General features: G+C 36.0%; 1 protein-coding gene across 4 annotated transcripts in view; it reads right to left on the reverse strand.

Annotated features, from left to right (window-relative positions):
* Positions 1-183: 183 nt before the first annotated feature.
* The window catches only part of VAMP4 (vesicle associated membrane protein 4), a 29,222-nt gene continuing 7,069 nt past the window's right edge, over positions 184-22,336 (reverse strand). For 3 of the 4 annotated variants that reach the window (XM_019976690.2, XM_019976691.2, XM_070768166.1), the window contains exons 3-8: positions 20,727-20,773; positions 16,841-16,891; positions 11,237-11,337; positions 9,887-9,966; positions 6,563-6,614; positions 184-4,288 (exon numbers count right to left, since the gene is read on the reverse strand). In XM_019976690.2, the coding sequence (XP_019832249.1) occupies positions 4,260-4,288; positions 6,563-6,614; positions 9,887-9,966; positions 11,237-11,337; positions 16,841-16,891; positions 20,727-20,773 (360 nt within the window). In that variant the 3' untranslated portion in view covers positions 184-4,259. Of the gene's footprint in view, positions 4,289-5,244; positions 5,450-6,562; positions 6,615-9,886; positions 9,967-11,236; positions 11,338-16,840; positions 16,892-20,726; positions 20,774-22,336 lie in introns of all 4 variants that reach the window. The other variant, XR_011560788.1, reaches the window with a different exon arrangement.

Below are 22,336 nucleotides of genomic sequence, written 5' to 3' on the forward strand. Positions count from 1 at the left end.
ATTCCCTTCTCCAGGGGATCTTCCCAACCCAGGGGTCGAACCCAAGCCTCCCACATTGCAGGTAGCTTATTAACCAGCTGAATCACCAGGGAAGCCCAAATCAGGTAAGCCAGATGGTATTTCAAATAAGTTACGCTATGAAGTTAAGGCAACAGGTAACAGACTGAATAAGCCAAAAAGTGCTTAATTTTGTTTTCTATGAAATAGTTTATTTTACTGTTTACTATGGAGGGGCTACAAATACGTATCTGACAGGAACACCAAGGACTAAGATTTGCAACACTGGTGAAAATGGATATGAAGACTTGAGAGTCTACAGCACAGGGTGCATGCCATTTACATTGCTCATCTCCCACCATACATCTGAAAACATCAAAGGCACTTATCAAAACGATTAAATAAAGGAGTGTGGAATTTAAAACAATGACACATACCCCAGGCAGAGGATCAAGTGCTTGAGTTTTCTTCGAGTCTGATTTCTGACATTTGACTGATTTATGCAATTTACTTTGTAGCCCTAAAATATTTAATAGACGGTCTGATTTCAAGACCTTTTCAAATGAAAAGAACCTAATGAAATAATGTAAAATCAAAATATTTCTTTACCCATTATAAAAGAGCACTACTATCTCCTGGTAAAGGCAAAAGACCCACAGTTATGTCAGTCGTGTCACCTCTGCAGGGAGGGCCATGGACGCTGACGCTTTATGAACAAGCACACCAGGGTGTCTGTGATTTCCTAGGCACATTCATCTAGCCAGGTGCACGGCACTGGGCTGGCTGCTGTGGGGACACAAGTATGATGTGATCTGTGCTTTCCCAAGCTTACGTTTATCCCCCTCAATTGAGTTGGTCATGCTTTCCCTTCAGTTCCTACTGACCTGTTCCAAGCAGCTTCTTAAAACAGGAGCCAGAATAAAAAGATTGTGTCCCCTATGGTTCCATTTGTCTACAATATGGGAAAAACAGTGGATGGATTGAGAAACAGGGCACCTTCCAGCTCCTTCTGATTCAGTATCTTCACACAGCCTTGTGGCAACTTCCTACACAAATATGAGTACTCTACTGCATTCTAAAACAAAAGTGTATAAATGCTTTTCGACTGATTTATGTTCTAACTCCTCACTCACAGAAAAATAATATTGACTTCAATGACTCCAATCACATTTCCACATGAAAACATATAATCAGACTAAGAGGAGAGTTGCTTTTCCTAGACTTAGGAATACTGACTCAATACAGTTAGCTTCTAATGGCACTCATTCTCAACATGAGAAAACAATTTCTAGCATATTTTTTAATCATAGTATGCATACACATAAGTGTAGAGAGTGTGGATAAAAATGCTGACAGGCCATCAAGCATGTTTAGGAGTGTACTGATAATGAGAAATTTCAATTTTTTTCCTTCTCAGTTTGTATATGTATAATCATTTCCAGGATACCCACGTCATACAAAATTGAAAGATGCCCAATTCTGCTATAAGAAAATGCTGAAGTTATAATTTTTTAATGCAGAGTAACTGCACGTAAAGACTATATAGAAGCCACCCACAGGAGTGCTAACAGAAGGTATTTCTGAATTTAACGTGTACTACTACCTATCCTCCTCCATTTTATAATGTTCCATTCTCAATACTGAACTTTTCTTTAGTCAAGAAATCCCTAAGTTTATAAAAACCTGAGGGTGATTTCCAGTGAGCTTTATCAGGACAGAGGAGCAAAAAGACCACAGGTATTACTGGCTCATATCTGTAGGAAAAACTAATTAATCAGCATTATCACAAAACTACTGTAGGGCAACAGGTTTCAGTAGTTAAACATAAACCACAAGGGTCTGTTTCCGGCATTGTAAAAGGGGTGACCTGATTTCACTGGGGTATCAACTGGTATTTACAAAGCTACTTGGAATTTTCCTGTTCCTCTTCATTGTTGTTAAGTAATGAGAGTTTTGATGATGGGGAAACTTCATTTTTCAAGTGTAGGATGATCTGAGCTGAATGAGAAAAAGAATGATTAAGGGAGGGAAGGAAGGCAGGCCTGGCATCAATTTGAACACATTTTTCTTGTTCCTAAGGTGCGTGTCTCCAAGGTTATGATAATAAAATCATAAACATGTCAGTCACTTTAAGGGTCTTAGTACTAATGAAGACTGAGGATGAAATGATAAACTGACCTACCACTAAACAGGCTACCACTAACAGATCCCTAACAGAGTAACATATCCACCACCAGTATTCTCAGCAGCAATATATTTAAATACAAAGAGAACTACATATATATGATATTATCATATAAATATTTCCTTTTATTTTTTCATTTTTAAAAGTTTTAAAAATTGTTTTTATTTCTTTAAAAGCATACTTTATTAAAGAAACACTGGAAATGTGGATTCTTTTTGAGAAATAATCATCTTCACTGATAGATGATATGAAGAAACCAAATTTCTATACTAACCAATAGAAAATTAAGCATTGGTGAGTCTAGTTTCAATCCTGAATGAAGGACACACAAAATAAACATGTTAGGACTGATTCTGTACACTCAGTTAAAACATTTCCATTCCTGAACTACATTAGCTACTGAAATTCTAAAAATGCTCATTCTCCTGGGTATCCTCTGTCAAAGGGTTTAGTATTTATTATGTTATTTACAGTAACTGACATTTACAAAGGACGGAGAAACCAGAGAACACACTCCATAGTATGTAAGACCTTTACCTCTTTTTAAATGTTCTTAGTGGACTATAATGCTAAGCAAATATATTTAGACCTTCTTAACTTGCGGGTGTATTGAATATCTCTTAATCTGCTTTCTCCCTTCAAATGTCTTTTCATTCTAAAGAGAACATTTTTGTATCTTAGTACTAATCCTGTAGAATTGAAGAAAAAAAAAAAAGATCCTATGTTTCATACATTTTGAATGAAAACGACCAAAGAAATAAACCCTATATGGACTATTTTTTTTTCCTATTTAAATACTGCTACTTTCTATTAACCCTATTTCAAATTTAGAGTTATATATACATTCTGAAGACGTCCATGTACACAAGTCTCTACAGAACCTCCAATTTTATTATAAAACTTCCTCACACACACACTAGCAAACTGTATTTTCATTTTCACATGTTTAAACAACCCAAGAAAGTTGGCACACTTTAAAGTTATCACTCTTTATCATTATTAAAACAGACTGAGATTAATAGTGACCCTAGCATTTGGTTACCGACTGATGAGCTAGGCTCCTGACTTCTTATACTCATTATTATTTACTAATTTCACATTTGATTGTATGTATAATATGCATTTCCCAGGAGATAATCAGGGAATGCAAAAATCAAAAATCCTAAGCAGGTGATTTTGCTACTTTTAGCATTTCTGGTAAAATAGCTAGTTGAAGTTAAAGAAGAAAGCTACTAATAAACAGAAAATTATAGGGACAAGTTACCTGTGGATTTCATTTACTCACATTAGGACTGGTCCTCCTTATTGGAGGCTAACTGAAAACAGACTGGACCATGACTTTTAGCTGTATGTTCGGCATTTTCAAATACTCCAATGACGCTCTCCAATAATTTTATTACCTCCAGTTTATGACGCCATACTATGCTTTTCACACTTTAAATTTCCCATTTCCATAATCCAAATGTCAAAAAATCACTACACATTCCCTTATACAATCAAAAATAGGTTTACTGGAATGTTTTTAGTTATAGCTGAAGGCAGCAACATTTACAACATTTAGCTTTTGTTACATCTATAAACATGTGAACATTGCTTACAAAGCAATTGTTAATATGAGAGGAATCTTGCAAATATCGATGGAATGGTTATACACATCTTTCAGCATGATAATTTGGTACTCTGCAGAGGCTCCCTGACCACCAGCTTGATCCCTACCTCAATGCACCAAATTCAAGTCCTTATGCCATTAAAATAACAGTATGAAATATCCTTATCAGTGTTTAACTATATATACAATAGTGAATTGGCAAGTATCTAGTTTCAAATTAGACCCTTGGAATATGGCAAAATCAAGGCTGGTTATCTTTGCCTCAAACATAATTATTAAAAGCAACATTTTGTTGGAAGGGAGGGAGATAATTGGACATTCTCAATGCTCCAATTTGAAGTGATACTTGCCTCGTAATTTCTTGAAAAAGAAGCTGTGAAAGTTATATACATGGGTTTCATTTAAATTATGCAGCAACCTTTTATTATTATTGTCCCAGATTTTGTTTAATGAAGATCTGTCATCAAATCAAGTACGGTATTTCACAACTATAAGAACTGCAAGAGACAAAAATGGAAAAGAAACATCAAAATCAGATTCATACATTACGTGATAAACAATATTCCTAAACGTAGTTTTCATTGTGAAAAGAGGTAACGGGGACAATTTTAATCTGAAATGATAGATAACACATGGGAATGGAGGAGCAAAAATGAGACAACCTAAATGTCTAATATTAGCATTTTGATCAAATAGATTAATACAAAATCATAGTATAAAGAGGCTAAAATATTTTAAAAATATTTAATAACACGGGAAAATTTAGAAAATATTTATTAGAAAGTATACATATAATCTTAGTTTTTGAAAAACATGTTTATATATTATTAATAGGAAAAGACTTGAAGTATATACAATAGTTATATTAATAGTAGCTATCTCTGTGTGCTAAGCGAATAGCTGGATTTTATTTTCTTCTTTATGCCATTCAACATACCACTGGTTGATTCTTGGTAATGGCAATAGTTATTTTCTATAAAGTCACCACAAACACTGAGAGAGTGGATACTGAACCACTGCTCTGAGGGCGAACATAGGCTTAAATTCCTACCAGCCTCTGGCTACAAGGTTTTTGACAACCAGTCAGTACATAACCTTGTTTTATAAGTTTCTGGGTAGAGACACCTTATTTACTACAGTGTTGACTCATTAGCCCTGAACTCACGGCCAACAGGAGTTGGCCTGAACTCATGCCTGAACGAAGCTTATCTAACACACGTTTCCTCCACAAGGCTTACAGCCTTGTACTCAGCAACACTAGACAGCACAGAGCACCGGGACACCTGAAACGTTTGAAACAGCAAAACCATTAACGAGATTGACAGAAATGTGAGCAATGTGGCACTGAACAGACTCTGAAGGACACCTGTTTACTTCATGAGGTGGGACTGAGGCAGAGCATGACATTAGACATCAACTGGGATATGCACATCAACAGATCCAAAGTTTTCACCTTTCTGACTGCATCTGCCAATGACTCCAAAAGCACTGGGGTGAATGATCAATGCTAACCAGTAGATGAATTCACAAACACAGAATCCACAAATAATGAGGACTGACTCTGAAACAAAACTTTTTTTTTTCTGTTTAAAAGTAGTATCACCATGGAATTTTTCAAATGGTTATTCTGAGATACTGTCCAGATCTTTATAAAATCCCTGAAACACAGAACAAGAATCTTGGGAGAAAAGGAGATATTAAAAATGATCTGACCAGAAAAGGACAAATATATGATATAAATTGTACGTGGAATCTAAAAACTAATACAAGTGAACCTACATACAAAACAGAACCAGACTTACAGTCATAGAAAACAAACTTCTGGTTACCAAAGGGGGAAGGGAGAGGGAAGGGAGGGGGAAAGGATAGATTAGGAAATGAGATTAACAGATACAAACTACTATAAATAAAATAGATAAGCAACAAGGACCTACTATTCAGCATAGGGACCTATGTTTAACATCTTGTAATAACCTACAGTGGAAAATAATCTGAAAAAAATATATAAATGAATCACTTTGTGATACACCTGAAATTAACACAACAATGTAAACCAACTATACTAAAAAAAAATTTTTTTTAATGATCTGACTTTAAAAAGGATATTAAAGGGGAAAAAAGGAAGGGCAAGAGTTATGCTTCAATGATGGAAATGAAGCTCAAATCCAAAACAAAAATTATCATCTAGAGAATTTATCTAGATTTTCTTTAAACACAGTATTATGAAATGAGCTGCCATACCTAAAAGTTAATAATAAATAGAAAATGAGTGTTATGGTCTTGAGTGTAACAGTAGCCATATATGGCCTCAAACAAATCATGCAGCCCTGTCATTCTTGTTGAGAATCTGATGTAAGATAAGACTCTCACTATAAAAACGTACATATGGGGACTTCCCTGGTGGTCCAGTGGCTACGACTCTGTGCTCCCAATGCAGGGGACCCAGGTTCGTTCCCTGGTCAAGGAACTAGACCCACATGCTGAAACTAAGAGTTTCCATGCTGCAACTAAGACCTGGTACAGCCAAAACAAATAAATATTTATTAAAAAAAACACAACCCGTACATATGCATACTCATGTAAAATTTTATATACAATTTATATGCATTTTCAGAGTTACAGATTCTAGGTTAAGAGCTCCTGTCTGGGCCATAAACCATTACTGAACCCTGACATCAATCATGCTAGGTCAACTGAAAATAAATTAAAAAGGAAAATTTTAAAAACTTCAAATGATACTCCTCTAAATTAATAATCCAGTAAATACTTACTGATAATCACTAACAAAAGGATAACAGCAACCAAAGCCATGATGGCTTTTATCTACAACACAAAAAACAGAAAAGATTAATGTTTCACGTCTTTATAATAGAGAGTATCTGTCATTCTATTTACCACATTACACTAACTCATCAACAGACAATCTCCTTCTATGAAAGGTTTCCAAATTTTTTTTTCATATAAACTTGACTATTTGCATCTTTCTGTAATAATCAGAGTTCCCCAAATTTGAGGGGTTATGCTTGTGTAGATTTTACTGTTCAAGGCTACAGAGTAAACAGTAATAATCAAAGCCTTCATGGGCCTGGTCTTTTTGTCTCTGATTTCACACATATTTCTAATGTAAGGCTAGTAAAAGAATAATCTTTTAGCAACTCTGTCCAAAAATGTCAGGATTCTATGAATACCATTGGCATCCAATACAGATGGTTCAATATACATAGTATAAAGCAGCATTTCTTATACAAATTATTCTCAAAGTATTAATATATTAGAATTCTGTTAGTTTGCGCTCCCCTTGTTTTCTTAGCATTTTTATCTCCATTTTGAGAAATATAATTTAAACTTTTTATGAATAAACCTTATTTAATAAATAACTTGTCTAAGAGCATTCTGTGTGTCAGTTTTACAGATAGGAGAAATCTTAAGATTAGTCCTTAGCTACTTAATATTTTAGGTCCACATCATCTCTCTCTATAAAATTGTCACATTCCTCATCTAATCCTAAAATGCATTTATAAATCCTAAAATGCAATTATAAATTGATTTGATTTGAATTCAAATGAAAGTGTTATCATCAACAATTTTCACAGATAATTGATAAAAGATGGTTCATTCAGAAAAAAGGTACCCAGTTGTTATAAACACATGAAACATTCCAGTGGATATCACAAATAGCAACTAGAAGCAGCTAATGAAATGTTTCTAAGATAAAAATACTGCTGACGTTTTAGTGGCATTATATTCATGACAAGAACACAGTGACCAAGAGAATACACGGAAGCTTTGGTTATCGTATGATAACCAAAAAATGTAGACACAGACTCAGATCAAATGAATATAGGTACATTTTCAATAGGTGTCTGGGTCCACATTACACTATAAAGTACTTTAGTGATGAAAGTGATCCAGAGAATATATGGAAGCTTTTCATTTTTTTTAAACCTGAAAACATTTCTAAAGTAATTTTGAATTTTACAATAGCTTTTCAAATTTACCAAAAATACATATTAATTTGCCCTATTAATTTGTGCTAGGTTTAACATTTAGAAGATTTAAATGGAAATATTAATAACAATTTAAAAACACCTAAATAAACAGTTTCTAACACTGGCCAGGAAATGTTTACAACCAAAAATGACAGTATTCACGCATGTCAAAAGTGCACTTCTTCCAAATGACATGGACAAAAATCTGTTTCTCATTAAACATGTTCACTTATTTATGTTAGAAGTCAGGTTTATTGAGAGATTCTTTACATACAATAAAACTCACCCTTTTAAAGTTCATTTTCATGCATTTTGACATCTAGTTGTCAATCGCAGTTGAACGTAAGACACTTCATCACTCAGAAAGTGCCCTCATACCCTGCTGTAGTCAATCTCTACTCATCGACCCTTAGCCAGTGGCAACCTCTAATCTCTTTTCCATTTCTACAGCCCTTTTCTTAGTCCTTCCTAAATAATAATTATGAAGTTAAACCAGTTAAAAATGGCAGTGATGTACAGACTATTAAAAAATATAAATTAAAAATATACTCTAATTTTTCCCCTTAAAAACATGCTATTTCTTTGATCTGGACCCCATAAAGTACAAAATGAAAATCTTTAGCTATGGTTAAAAAAAGCTACACAAAATGTACATTATCATTTTGTTAATGGCCACATGAATGAGTCACGTGTATGTACTGGAGAGGAGGTTAATGGCTCGTTGACCTTTTGTTCCACCAAACTAATTTCCAGAACAGAACATTTGTATAGAAATAGAAAATTTACTCATTAAAAAAACCCAGAAAATTTAAATTCTAGACAAGAGGAGCAATGAAACTTATATCTTTCCCTAAGTTCTATTTCTGAAAATAAGAGGATTCAACAGGTACACAGATAAAAAGAAGTAAATCTAACGAAACTCTTGGAAGAAATCCTTAGCATATGTCAACATCATGTTTTCAAAGTTATTCCTAAACTGGAAAATGAGAGACTTTAAAATGATACAAAGTATCAGGAGGAAAAACATGAGATGTGCTCATATGAAATTTTCTATAAAATCTTAAGAGAAACATTTTTCTGCTTGATAAGCAGTAGCCATACTTGATTTAAGAAGTAAATTCATTTCCATAAAATGTTTTGCAGGAATATATCAGCATATAATGATTCCTAATTTTTTCCCTGTTAAAATGTTTTACTTCCTATTCCTCTTATCCAAGTAATAACCAGGCCTGACCTTGCCAAGCTTCTGAGATCAGGCAGATGGGTTCAGGTTCGTATGGCAGAAGACTCTCTAGAATAATGAGGGACAGTGGGATTTTTTTAGACCCCCCCCCCATTTGCCATATGAATTTTGACACATTCAACTGCTTTTATTTTTTCCCTCCTTTCCAACAGAAAATTATACTTTTCTCTAGCTTGCACTCTATTTTTTAAACATCTGTATGTAATGGTATAGGTTGTTCCAAAAAGGTACTAATAATAAATTATAAGTTAATATTTCTTGTAAGATAAGTCTGCTACTGCTGCTGCTAAGTCTCTTCAGTCGTGTCCGACTCTGTGCGACCCCATAGATGGCAGCCCACTAGGCTCCTCTGTCCCTGGGATTCTCTAGGCGAGAATACTGGAGTGGGTTGCCATTTCCTTCTCCAAAGCATGAAAGTGAAAAGCGAAAGTGAAAAGTGAAAGTGAAGTCGCTCAGTTGTGCCCAACTCTTACCGACCCCATGGACTGCAGCCCACCAGGCTTCTCCGTCCACGGGATTTTCCAGGCAAGAGTACTGGAGTGGGGTACCATTGCCTTCTCCAAGTTAAGTCTAGAGGAAGCTAAATTATTAATAAAATGTGGTTTACTCTCTATGAAGAAACCCATGAAAACATCCTTTCAGGCACTGCTTGATTCCTTTAGTTATTTCTAACCCCAAAGATATTAATTCGACAAATATTCAGAGTTCCACCGTGTCTCAGGCTCAGAATATATAATAATGAGCAAGAGAGTTGTAGCCCCTGTCCTTACAGAGCTTATAATCTAGAGGCCCTTTTTCCTTTATGTCTTTGACCACCACTGGATATGCTAACCAACCAATCCAACATCTTCTGATCTACTTACTTTGCATCCACGCCACCACATTTGCCTTCGAAGTTGTTTGGATCTGTTGCTAAAAGCAGTTGCATTATCCGATAAGCTTTCTATATCACATAGAGGATGGAGAGAAGGATTAAACGACATAACAGGATTCTTTTATCTAGTCACACAAAGACAAGAAAATATTAATTTCTACTTCTGCAAATTTATTCCCCTTTAAGCATGAAAACAACATCTTTCCTTTCCTCCACCCACAAACTCTGGCATTCTGTATTCTTAAAAAAAAAGAATGCAGGTCAGTTTGCTCAACCCACTTTTATGATAAGAACGAGAGAAGTCTTCTAGGGCCTCAGTGCTTTCAATAAACTTATGAATTCTGTTAGAAAATACTCTTTAAAAACTCAAATACTTGGCACAACTACAGAAAAAATCTACAAGTTGGAGAAGGCTAGATTCTTAGATGATATCAAAAGTGATTCTGAAGCAAAACAGTACGAATTTTAAAAATGGTTAAATAATTTTTTTTGTTAAACAAGTCTGTCAAGGATTAATCAGATAGTCATTCAGCCATTCATCATTTAAACAATATATGAGTACCTAATAAGTGCCAGGAACTGTTATAAGAACAGAGACTAACATCTGTCAGTAAAGAAAGGTTACTAAGTTACCAGACAAAGCGTGAGATAAAAAAGCTGGGTAAGTTTGAACAGAAGTGATCAGACCTATTTTCCATGAGATCAGGAGAGATGCAAAGTACATCAACAAAACAGGACAAAAGAAAATACTCTAATTCTTCAATAATGAATTTTTAATTTTTCCATTGGCAATCAATCAATTAAAGCAATAATGCAACAATAAGATGTTTCAAAGTAAAGGGAGCTAATATATACAACTTAACAATGAAGTTTCAAACAACTCAATTGAAAAACGGACAGAAGACCTAAGTAGAAATCTGACTTGTGGTTGCCTAGGGTGGGCAGTGGGTGGAAGGCAGTAGGAAAGGATGGATTGGGAGTTTTGAGATTAGCAGATGCAAAACATTATATATAAGATGAATAAACAACAAGGTCCTAGTGTGTAGCACAGGGAACTATAATCAATATCCTGGAATAAACCATAATGCAAAAGAATATGAAACAGTATATATATTTGTGTGTATATATAAATGCTATACAGTAGAAATTAACACATAAATCAACTACACTTAATTAAAATAATTTTTTAAAAAAGTAAAGGAAGCTAAAGTTAAAACATTAAAACCATAAATACCATTTTTCCTAAGACAAGATTCCTAAACTTTGGCTAGAAAAATGGGAGAAGTACACTATCAAAATACAGATTAAGAATTTCAAGAAATATATGAGGTATCTGTACCTGATTTGTCCTGTAGTTCATCTAGTCTCTCCCCTCTTTCTATTACCTTTGTAATATTTTCTTGCATGACATCAATGACTTCATCCACCTGATTCTGAACACTAGTTTAAAAAAAAAGATTAAAAAATAATGTATTCTTGAGAATTTTACAATTTTTGAAAATTTCATTAGACACTGTAGAAAATAACAAGTTCTCAGAATCATTCAAGTCTAAAGTTTTTAAGTTTAAGGCTTGTGGCAACATTCCTCCCATTTGTGGGCTTGAGTACTCATGAACTTAAAAGACAACATAATATAAATAAAAGTAATATTTAACTTAAAGATAGTTTATTCTTAGTCCGGTTTCTACAAATTAAATGCATTGTCAGAAAGCTCAGTAACTGCCTATTTGGTTCATTTTTATAGCCCCAGTACCTGTTACACTGCTTGGGACAGAGTATGCACTTAGGACTTATCAGTTCAATAAGTGAACAATTTGGGTATAAGTCCTGCCAAGCACATCCAGCTACTTGAGAAAGAGATATAAGGCAGTGAACGTCAAGGTCTGCATTTAACTATAATGGAAGCAGAGCTATTGTTCATCAAGGACCAATCTTGAAATTTCTAGGTAGTTATCTTCCATCAGATGCAAGAGACAATAGCCTAAATAAGGCGCAGCAGGGTGGAAATGGACAAAATGTACGGCAGCTCCTACCCATGATCAGATTATATCTATTCTTTATATCAATATATCTACGCCACATGTGATTTTAAAACAAAACCAACGTAACTGAAGGAATCATTATGTCCTAGAATCCCTATAAGCAAAAGACTCCATGGATATAGACAGATTAATTGGAATAGAACTCATAAAATTCCAGATTAATTCTTACTAGATGATCACAAACCTAGGGGCATTATCTCAACAGTATGACATATATGTAATCTCCATGGCTAATGGAAACTACCCAACATTTAATTTTTCTATCAAGTGACAAATAAATTACTGTTATGCTCTCCTTCAGATAATACTATCCACTGGTATAACCTTCTTAATCCAGCTACCGTATAACTTTCATCCAATACATTCAATACAATACACATTCAATTAGGGTAATGGAAAACGTCATGACTGTGCTTCTACATTTCAAGATATTTTCATGCCAGAACACTATTTTTATAGAAAAAAATTTATATACTTATTTACTTTAATAAAAAGGATTTTTTTTAAGTAAAAACATGTTTCCCCATGATCTTTTACATTTCACAGCCATCACAATACTTTGATTTCTATTTGTATTTTATGTTGGTCTTATCTTCACTATTATACCATAAATGCAGTAAAAACAGAAATTGTCATACTCACTCATCTGTTTCCCAGGTCATGCGAAATGTGCCTGGTAGAAAATAGGCATTCAACAAATATTTTCTGATCTGAATTATGTACTTCATTTATTCAAAACTACTTACGAAGGAATTATGCTGTTCATTGTGGACACTCATGTGAATGTTTTGAACCTGATCCTCAGCAAGATCACAGTCTAGTGGGAACACTGGTAGCTAGGATTATACTACCATATGTTAAGTGCTATAATGGAAGGAAGTCCATGGTAGCTGTCATGCAGCCTAGATCAGTCCAGCCTGGACCAGAGATGCCATCCACATCCTGGTGCTAAGTTTTAAGGGGTTAAGAGTGAATTGGGCATAGTTAGAAAAAGGTGATGGATAGTGGGAAATTTCTAGGCTAAAGGAATAAGAGGAGGGGATATTTCAGGAACCAATGATTAACTGGATATGGGTGAAGGAGTTAGGGCAAGAAAAGGGTAGAGAACTTCTAGATTTATAAACTGAGCAACTGAGTAGATATAGATGATGGTCACTAACTGGAAAAGAAAATTAAGGACTCAAAGGAAAAGCAAGTTTTTGAAGGAAGGGGTGGAGATTTATCTCATTTCCAGTTAAAGAGTCATGCAGTAGAAGAAAGGACACAAGAGAGAATCTACCCTGGAAAATATAAAGGTACTCAGAGAGAAGACATTTTAACATTGTTTTTAATCCTCCTTCGAGTCTGACAGCACTTGAGCTCCTGAAATGTCTCTAATTATCACTATAGGGAAGCTGCATGGTGTAGTGTAGAGAGACCAGGCTCTGGATGCAAACAGATCTGGGTTTGCAATTCAGTGTCATCACTTACTATGTATGTGGCTTTGCAAGTCATTTTGCAAGCCTCTTTGAGCCTCATATTTTCTCGCCTTTAAAATGAAGATGATAATCTTTCCCTTATGAGAATTATATGTGACAGTGTTTTTTAAACACTTAGCATGGTTCCTAATGTTTAGTGTGTGTTTAATGTCAGTGTTCTTCCATTAAGAAAACAAAAAAGGTCATGCTCTGCTACATACGCTCATCCCTTATTTTATAAAGAAAAAATTTATTTGCACAGTTAACACCCCATCTTGTGGCCTCTTAAGGTACTGTTGACAAAAGAAGTTTAAAAGGTCTGTTGTATTTTTGCAGTTTTATATTTTTGCTGTTCATCATGGAATATTCCTTGAGGACCTTATAAAATTAAAACTGGTTAGACCAAGCCTATATATAGTTAGATTTCCTACCCATGGAAAAGAATGTCTACAATTCACTAGAGTAGCATTTATAATGCTATAATTTAAAAGCAAAGGAAACATTCTAAAGAGAATCATAAATTTTTATATAGGCATGTGAATATTTAAGATCTTTCCCAAAAATCTTCCCTAAGAAGTGACACTGGTATACTAAAAAACCCATTAAAAGGACCTACTGTATAGCACAAGGAACTATATGCAGTATCTTATAATTTATAGTGGAAAAGAATATGAAAAAGAATATATATACTTTTTCAGATTCTTTATATATGTATGTATATATAACTGAATCACTCTGCTGTATACCTGAAACTAAACACTGTAAAACAATTATACTTCAATAAAGGAAAAAAAGGGACACTGGGCCTGTTTTGTGGAATTAATGTTATCAGTATGTCAATCAAATTTGAACAAAGCAACAATGCTGCTGACCCACGCCTTGTATGGAAATGTTACATATTAAGTGGTAATAATACACCTTAAAGAAACTCACCAGTGCTAGCAATTTTAGTTACTATTCATAAACAAATGCCAGGTATTTGTCCTTGGGCAAGTGGTGTGGCATGTTATGCTCCACGATTTTGGGCCATTTTGCACGATTTTGGGCCATTTTGGACACACGTTTGAGTCATACTCTGGTTAGATAAGTATTCATGGGGTTGTACCAATAAGGTTTAAATTGTATGTTTTGATGACTGATCACCTTCTAAGTAAATCTGATAAACCTTCAGCTCTAGAGTAAGAACTCAACCGTCCCTTACTGTTCTAAAATTCTGTGATCAAAGTTATTGTGATAATTTACTATGCACATATCCATATTCACATATATGTGTGCTTGGCACTTACTAACATAGACATAGTCTGTAATGCCTATTATGTACAACCAACACTGGTTTAGGAGTTCAGCCGGGAAGTCATATTGAGAAGATTCACTGGGTCATACTCTACCAGGCTCAGTCTGGGGAAAGATGTCAGACAGGAAATGAAACATATTGGCAGGGAAAAAACGATGTGTCATCTGTGGAGTCCTCTCCTCCAATGGCAGGTGAGGTGTATATATGTGGGTGGACAGAGAAGTCACTCCAGCTCAAAGGAGGAAAACCTCTCTGCGATGGCATCCTTGCAACCTTGAATGTGCTGTGGTACTTCCGGAATACGAGAGGGTGAGTGACTTGTGAGGCCATCTCTTACTCACCTCTCCATCTCTCTCTGGAGACTGTCATGAGTCTGATGACACATGAAGCTTTCTGCAGGATATATCTGCAGACTATAAACCTCTATAAACCTGGGCTAGAACTTGCTCCTTTGTAACAGGGTATCTCACAACTCAGACTGCAGCCTCCTATAATCATTTTTGGTGTATAGGACAAGAACCCAGGGAACTGGTACCTTTGGCTACTCCTCCTTTGACAATCTATGTGAGTGATAAACTGTCTGGACCTAAGTGGCTCATTGTATCTTGACTGTCGAAACAGACCCTTGAAGCAGCAGAGACTCTCTTCCGCTGGCCTCAAAGGAGCAAGCACTGTGGGTTCTACACCTGCAAGGAAGTGAATCCTACCAACAACTACCTGAACTTGGTCAGCAGCTTCAGATGAAATCAAAGCCTGGGTGATGCCCTGATTTCAGCCTTGTGAGACCCTGCACAGAGGGCCCACCTAAGCAGTGACTGAACCCCTGACCCGTGGAAAATGTGGGTTGATGAATGTTGTTTCAGGCTGCTAGGTTCAGGGTAACTTGTTATGCAGCAAGAAAAGATGAAAACATCCCATTTAGTATACTAATTCGTTGGTACCTTGACTGTGTATTTCAGAATCCATTAACTAGGATTTGGCTAAGTGTGGGCCTATTTCTTCATTCCAACAGCTATGTGACTAAAACCCAAGTATCTCATCAATAACTTGACACTACATTATAGCATACTTTTCACTATGTGCCATCTACATCCAGACTTAGGGGAGCAACTACCCCTCTTTAGATCTTGAACCTGGGCCATTCAGTTTATCTTCCAGTTTATCTTTTATAGTGTGGTAATTTTCCAGGGCTATTTCACTTCTCCAGTTATTCCTTCTCCCTTCTTGTCTGGACTCATATACTTCTTAAGTACATTCACTATAGCAATACCCACCATCTACCACCAATAATATATACAGAAAAGCTTTAAACTGAAAATTAATGAGCCATAAACTTAGATCAGGGCTTCCCTGGTGTCTTAGTGGTAAAGAATTCACCTGCCAATGCAGGAGACATGGGTTCTATCGCTGATCTGGAAAGATCCCACATGCCTTGGAGCAACTAAGCCTATGCACCTCGAGAGAAGCCACCATGATGAGAAACCTGCACACCAAACTAGTAGCCCCCGCTCGCCACAACTAGAGAAAAGTCCACGGAGCAACAAAGACCCAGCACAAACAAAAATACATAAATAAAATCATTAAAAAAATCCTTAGATCAATAAATGGGTTAGGGTAAGTAATAGGTATGAATAAATTCTGGAAGTATATAAAAAAGATACTGTACTTCAGAAAACTAAATCTATTATGTTGCTTTTATTTTCATGCTGAAAATGGGAATCATGTTATAGATTTAAAACCAAAATAGACCTTGAGATTATGCTAAGTAAATGAATCTGATATACAGTAATAAAAATCAACAACCCGGAACTGCATTTCCTTAGCTATAATTAAGAGGTAGCTCTGTGGGAAAAAAAAAAAAAAAAAAGACTGGGTTTTTACAACCTAGAATATTAGTTTACTTCAAGGATTAGCAAATTTTTTCTGTAAAAGATAAGAGAATAGTTTTTAGATTTTGTGGATCATAAAGTCTCTTGTCACTACTACTGAAATCTGTCATTATAGTTTGAAAGCAACTAAGATAACAGGAATGACTGTGTCAATAAAACTTCATAAAAACTAGATTTGGCCCATAGGTTGTAGTCTGCCAACCCCTGGTCCAGGTACAAATATGATAATCATTTAAACAAATAAGTATCTCACAAACTTACTGCTTAATTTTATCATTTCTAGGTCCAAATCTTGGTCCAGATGGTCCTCTTCTGAAAAAAAAAACAAAAAAAAACAACCCAAGAGACACCAAATACAATTAATAAGGAGAGCATTAAAACAAACACCAAAGCAAAAAATACACACATACACATTGAATTCTAAATATGGATCATTCATCATAAGGAACCAGATTTTACTAGTATTGATAGAACTTAACGATATATAATCATATCTGTATTTGACTGGTACTTAGTACAGGCTGTCACAACCCAATTCTTCTGAATGTTATCAGTTTCAATATAATTCTTAGTTATACACAGATATTCTAATCATTAAGCTTTGAAATACCACAACAACCAAAGTGCTAGGGATTATAAATAACTTTATGATCAACTATAAAATCTGCCTGCAATGCAGAAGATCCCGGTTTCATTCTTGGATCAGGAAGATCCCCTGGAAAAGGGATAGGCTACCTACTCCAGTATTCTTGGGTTTCCCTGGTGACTCAGACAGTAAAGAATCTGCCTGCAATGTGGGAGACTTGGGTTCAATTTCTGGGTGGGGAGGATCCCCTGGAGGAGGGCATGGCAACCCACTCCAGTATTTTTGCCTGGGGAATCCCCATGGACAGAGGAGCCTGGTGGGCTACAGTCCATAAGGTTGCACAGAGTTGGACAAGACTAAGCAACTAAGCACATAGAACACTGTAAGTCCAATTACCTTGAATTTAGGCTCTAATGAAATGCTAATTTTCAGGGATGACTATAGAGAAAAATCCATTCAAAACACTAAGTTTTTTAAAGTATGTTTTCTGATTACTCATCTTAAACTTAGCAACATAACTAAAGGGAAATGGAGTCTATGAAAATATTAACATTTCTCAAATTATCTCTCCATTATAGTCAAGTATTGTATCATTTAAATATATCCATTTTAGTATGCTGGAAATAAAAATTTTTGGATATTTTAAGTAATTTTCCTTCTTCTGATGATAGAAAACAAGGTATAAACCACAAAACTCAAAGAATAGGTTCTGACCAATTAAACATTCAGTTCAGTTCAGTTCAGTCACTAAGTCGTGTCTGACTCTTTGCCACCCCATGAATCGCAGCACACCAGGGCTCCCTGTCCATCACCAACTCCCGGAGTTCACTCAAACTCATGTCCATCGAGTTGGTGATGCCATCCAACCATCTCATCCTCTGTCGTCCCCTTCTCCTCCTGCCCCCAATCCCTCCCAGCATCAGGGTCTTTTCCAATGAGTCAACTCTTCGCATGAGGTGACCAAAGTATTGGAGTTTCAGCTTCAGCATCAGTCCTTCCAATGAACACCTAGGGCTGATCTCCTTTAGGATGGATTGGTTGGATCTCCTTGCAGTCCAAGGGACCCTCAAGAGTCTTCTCCAGCACCACAGTTCAAAAGCATTAATTCTTCGGCGCTCAGCTTTCTTCACAGTCCAACTCTCATATCCATACATGACCACTGGAAAAACCATAGCCTTGACTAGACGGACCTTTGATGGCAAAGTAATATCTCTGCTTTTCAATATGCTATCTAGGTTAATTTACCATTTTCCCCTACTCCCAGCCATTGGCAACCTCCATCCTACTTTGCGTCTCTGAATCTGACTACTCTAGGTGTCTCAGATAAGAAGAATCATGTAAAATGTTTATGACCAGCTTCCTTCACTTAGCATAATGTCTTCAAGGTTCATTTATTTGTAGCGTGTTTCAGAATTTCCTTTTTAAGACTCAGTAATATTCCATTGTGTGTACATACCATATTTTATCCATCTATCCATTGACAGACACTTGGGTTACTTATACCTTTTGGCAATTATGAATAATCCTGCTATGAAAGTAGTGTTGAATAATCTTTAAAAATTATTTCGGAATTTTATTGCTTTGTCTCCCTTTCAATACACAGACAGAACCACAGTGTATGGGAGTTGATTTTGAATAAGTGTGCCGGTTTTGTCATCAGGCCCTTTGGAAGTTGTACAGCATTATTTGGGAGTAAATCTCCAGTGTACAGAGTTGGCCTGAAAAGTTTGTTTCTTGCTTACATTCAGGTATTCACTTATTTGGCCAAAGCATCTGACCTTCTTTTCAATAATGAGTCCTTTGTTCACAGGTAGCTATTGCTGTAGTCTAAGTCTTCTCATTTTAATTGGCACTGTTAGCAATTAGCTTTGTGACACTGGAAATTTTGTTACGTATAGGAAACATTCTTCCCACTTCATCTGACCTTCCCGCCAAAAATGATACTATTTCCTCTTATTGGATTTGCTTTCCATCCTGTACGCTCTTTTTGTGATTGCCTCATGGCTGTCAATTACTTTCATAAAGTATTTTTTATTTGGGGGGAAAAAAGTCTTTACAAAAAACTCCACAACATTATAGCAGAGGGAGGTAAATGCTTCCTCCCAGGCTTACTCTGCTACATCAACCTTCAGAGAAAACTCCTGCAACAATATGTCATCCTTCCTGTCTTTGCAATTAAAACTTAGGCCCTTTCTAATTATAACTGCAAAGGATGGATCAAGTTAATTAATTCTGACAGAGCATCAGGGCAATTCAATGGGGAAAAGATAATCTTTTTATCAAATGGTGGTGGCACAAATAGCCATAGGCTGGTCCCCCTGGTCCCCCCTAAAATTATCCTTCACCTTTACCTAAACCATATGTAAAAAATTAATGTACTACAGATTATAGACCTAAATGTAAAAGCCAAAATGTTAAAACTTCTGGAAGAAATCAAAGAAGAAAATCTTAGAATCTTTGGGTTTGGCAAAGATTTCTTAAGCAAAAACAATAAAAGAAAAAATTTAATAAACTGACTAAAACTCTGCTCTTCAAAAGATATTTATGAAAATAAAAAGACTAAAAAAAGAAAAGAAAAAAATTAAGTTACAGACTAGGGGTAAATATTTGTAAAAACATTTATCTGATAAAGAACTTGTAAAACATATTTTAAAAAAAGCTCCTACACCTTAATAAGACAAACTTAGAATTGGGCAAAAGATTTTAACACATACATCATGAAAGAAAACATGAGAACAGTAAACACGCACAAAAGAAGTTGTTTAGCATAATCTGTAGTTAGGGAAACGCAAATAAAAACCATAACGGGATACCATTATACACCAACAAGAATGGCTAAAATTAAGACGGACCATACACAGTGGTGATGAGGCTTTGGAACAACCAGATCTCCCGTACAATGCTGGTGGGAACATAAAGTGGTACACACCACTTTGGGAAATAGCTGTAAACATATACCAGCCATTAAAACATAAACTTAATGTTATGTATGTTAAGTAAACATAGTTACCATCCTAAGTATTTACCCAAGAGAAATGAAAGCATAAGTCCACATAAAACCTGTACACAAATGTTTACAGCAGTTTTATTTATAATAGCTAAAAACTAGAAACACCCCAAATATCCATCAATAAGTGAATGGGTAAATGTTCATACAATGGACAACTACCCCAAAATAAAAAGAGACAAACTACTGATACATGGGCCAGCATGGGTGAAACTACTAATACATGTGACCGCAAGGGTGAATCTCAAAATAATTATGCAGAGTGAATGAAGCCAGTAAAAACAAAAGCATACTGTAGGATTCCACTTATCAAAAAAATCTAGACGATACAAGCTACAGTGATAGAAAGAAGACTAGTGGCTGCCCACGGACCGGAAAAGTGAAGAGGTTTGAGGAAACTTCTGAGGTGATGGCAATGTTCATTATTTGATTTTTCTGATGATTTCACAGGCATACAATGGATATGTCAAAATGCATATTGTATACTTTATATGTATTTTACTGTATGTCAGTTAGACCTCAATAAAGCTGTAAAACAAACAAAAATAACTTACAGAAAAAAGTCCTCTTCTTCATCTGAATCATCTTCTAAAAGATTTCTCTGTCAAAAAAAGAAAAAGACTTGAGTTTTCAGATTCCCAGGGGCTTACAAATTGTTAAGGACAGAGCAGTGAAACAAGTTCTATCCTGGTGAAATTTCTTAACTCCAAGCTTCCAGACAGAGGGAAGGGTAATTACATGTGCTTCACCAGAAGCTAAAAGATATAGAACTGCAGTGCGGACTTTCTAAGAAAATGCTTGTAACACAGAATCCTCTGACTGACCACAAGGTAGAGAGAGGTCACTGAAGCTGGAGTGGGAGTAAGGAATGCAGGCAATCAGGAAGGGCTAAGTCCTTTCTCCTCCCTCGGCCTTCCAGTCTCTATCTATTTACAGAACCTAAGAAGGAGTCAGGAGGCAAAGGAGAAATGTACTGCAGTTGCAGAGTCCAACTCTGGCATCAGAGAGAGAGGAGTATATAAGGTAGGTTTTAGAGCTCAGAGACAAGGCTTAACAACTGGCACCTAATAGCAACTCAGCCCATGAACAGCCCTCTACACATATTTGAACTTCCAAACAAAAACAACTTTATACTTTTACCTTATAAGATACAACTGTTTTTCTTAAAATGAGGAATGTCTCACCTTCTCCCCCAAAGGCGAAGATATAAAGTTCCAAAAGGAGGCTAAAGAAGAGCAAAAATGAAACCTTTTCAGCATACAAGACCTCCAACAGTATATACCTTATAGGTAGAATAGCGCCTCCCCACAGATGTCGACATGCTAATCATGGAAACCTTGACTATGTTCCCTTGAATGGTAAAAGGGACTTTGCAGAAGCAATGAAACCAAGGATCCTGAGGTGGGAAGGTCAATATGGATTAATCATGTGAGTCCAGTCATCAGAGTGTTCTTAAAAAAGAGAGAGGCAGGGACTTCCCTGGTAGCTCAGTGGCCAATGCAGGAGACAAGGATTCGATCCCTGGTCTGGGAGGATTCCACATGCCCCTGAGCAACTAAGCCCATGTGTCACAATTACTGAACCCACGCTCTAGAGCCCATGAGCCCCAACTACTGAGCCCGCATGCTGCAACTACTGAAGCACGTGTGTTCTAGAGCCTGTGCTCCTCAAAAAGAGGAGTCCCCACTTGCTGCAACTAGAGAAAGTTCACATGCAGCAATGAAGACTCAGCACAGCTAAAAACAAATAGATAAAAGTAAACAAACAAACTTTTTTAAAAAGAGACAGGGAGGCAGAAGTGAAAGAGGTGGGGGACACTGGAAGATGTTACACAGCTGGATTTAAAGATATAGGAAGGGGCATGAGCCACGCAGGGCAGGCAGCCTCTAAAAGCTGGGAAAAAGCAAGAAAACAGCCTCTTTCCTAGTCTCCTGAAGGAACACGGTCCTGTCAGTGCCTGGACTGTAGCCCAGTAAGATCCACTTTGGACTTCTGGTCACTAAAACTACAAGATAATAAGTTTGTGTCACTTTAAATTTGTGGTAATTTGTTACAGCAGCCATAGGAAGCAAATACACCACCCATGTACCTTTTCTGAGAAAATTACCCAAGGAATTACACTGGCTAAGAAGAAAATTCAATCAGAACAAAGATCTTAAGATGG

Source organism: Bos indicus, chromosome 16, assembly GCF_029378745.1.
Source record: "Bos indicus isolate NIAB-ARS_2022 breed Sahiwal x Tharparkar chromosome 16, NIAB-ARS_B.indTharparkar_mat_pri_1.0, whole genome shotgun sequence".
NCBI classification, from domain to species: domain Eukaryota; kingdom Metazoa; phylum Chordata; class Mammalia; order Artiodactyla; family Bovidae; genus Bos; species Bos indicus.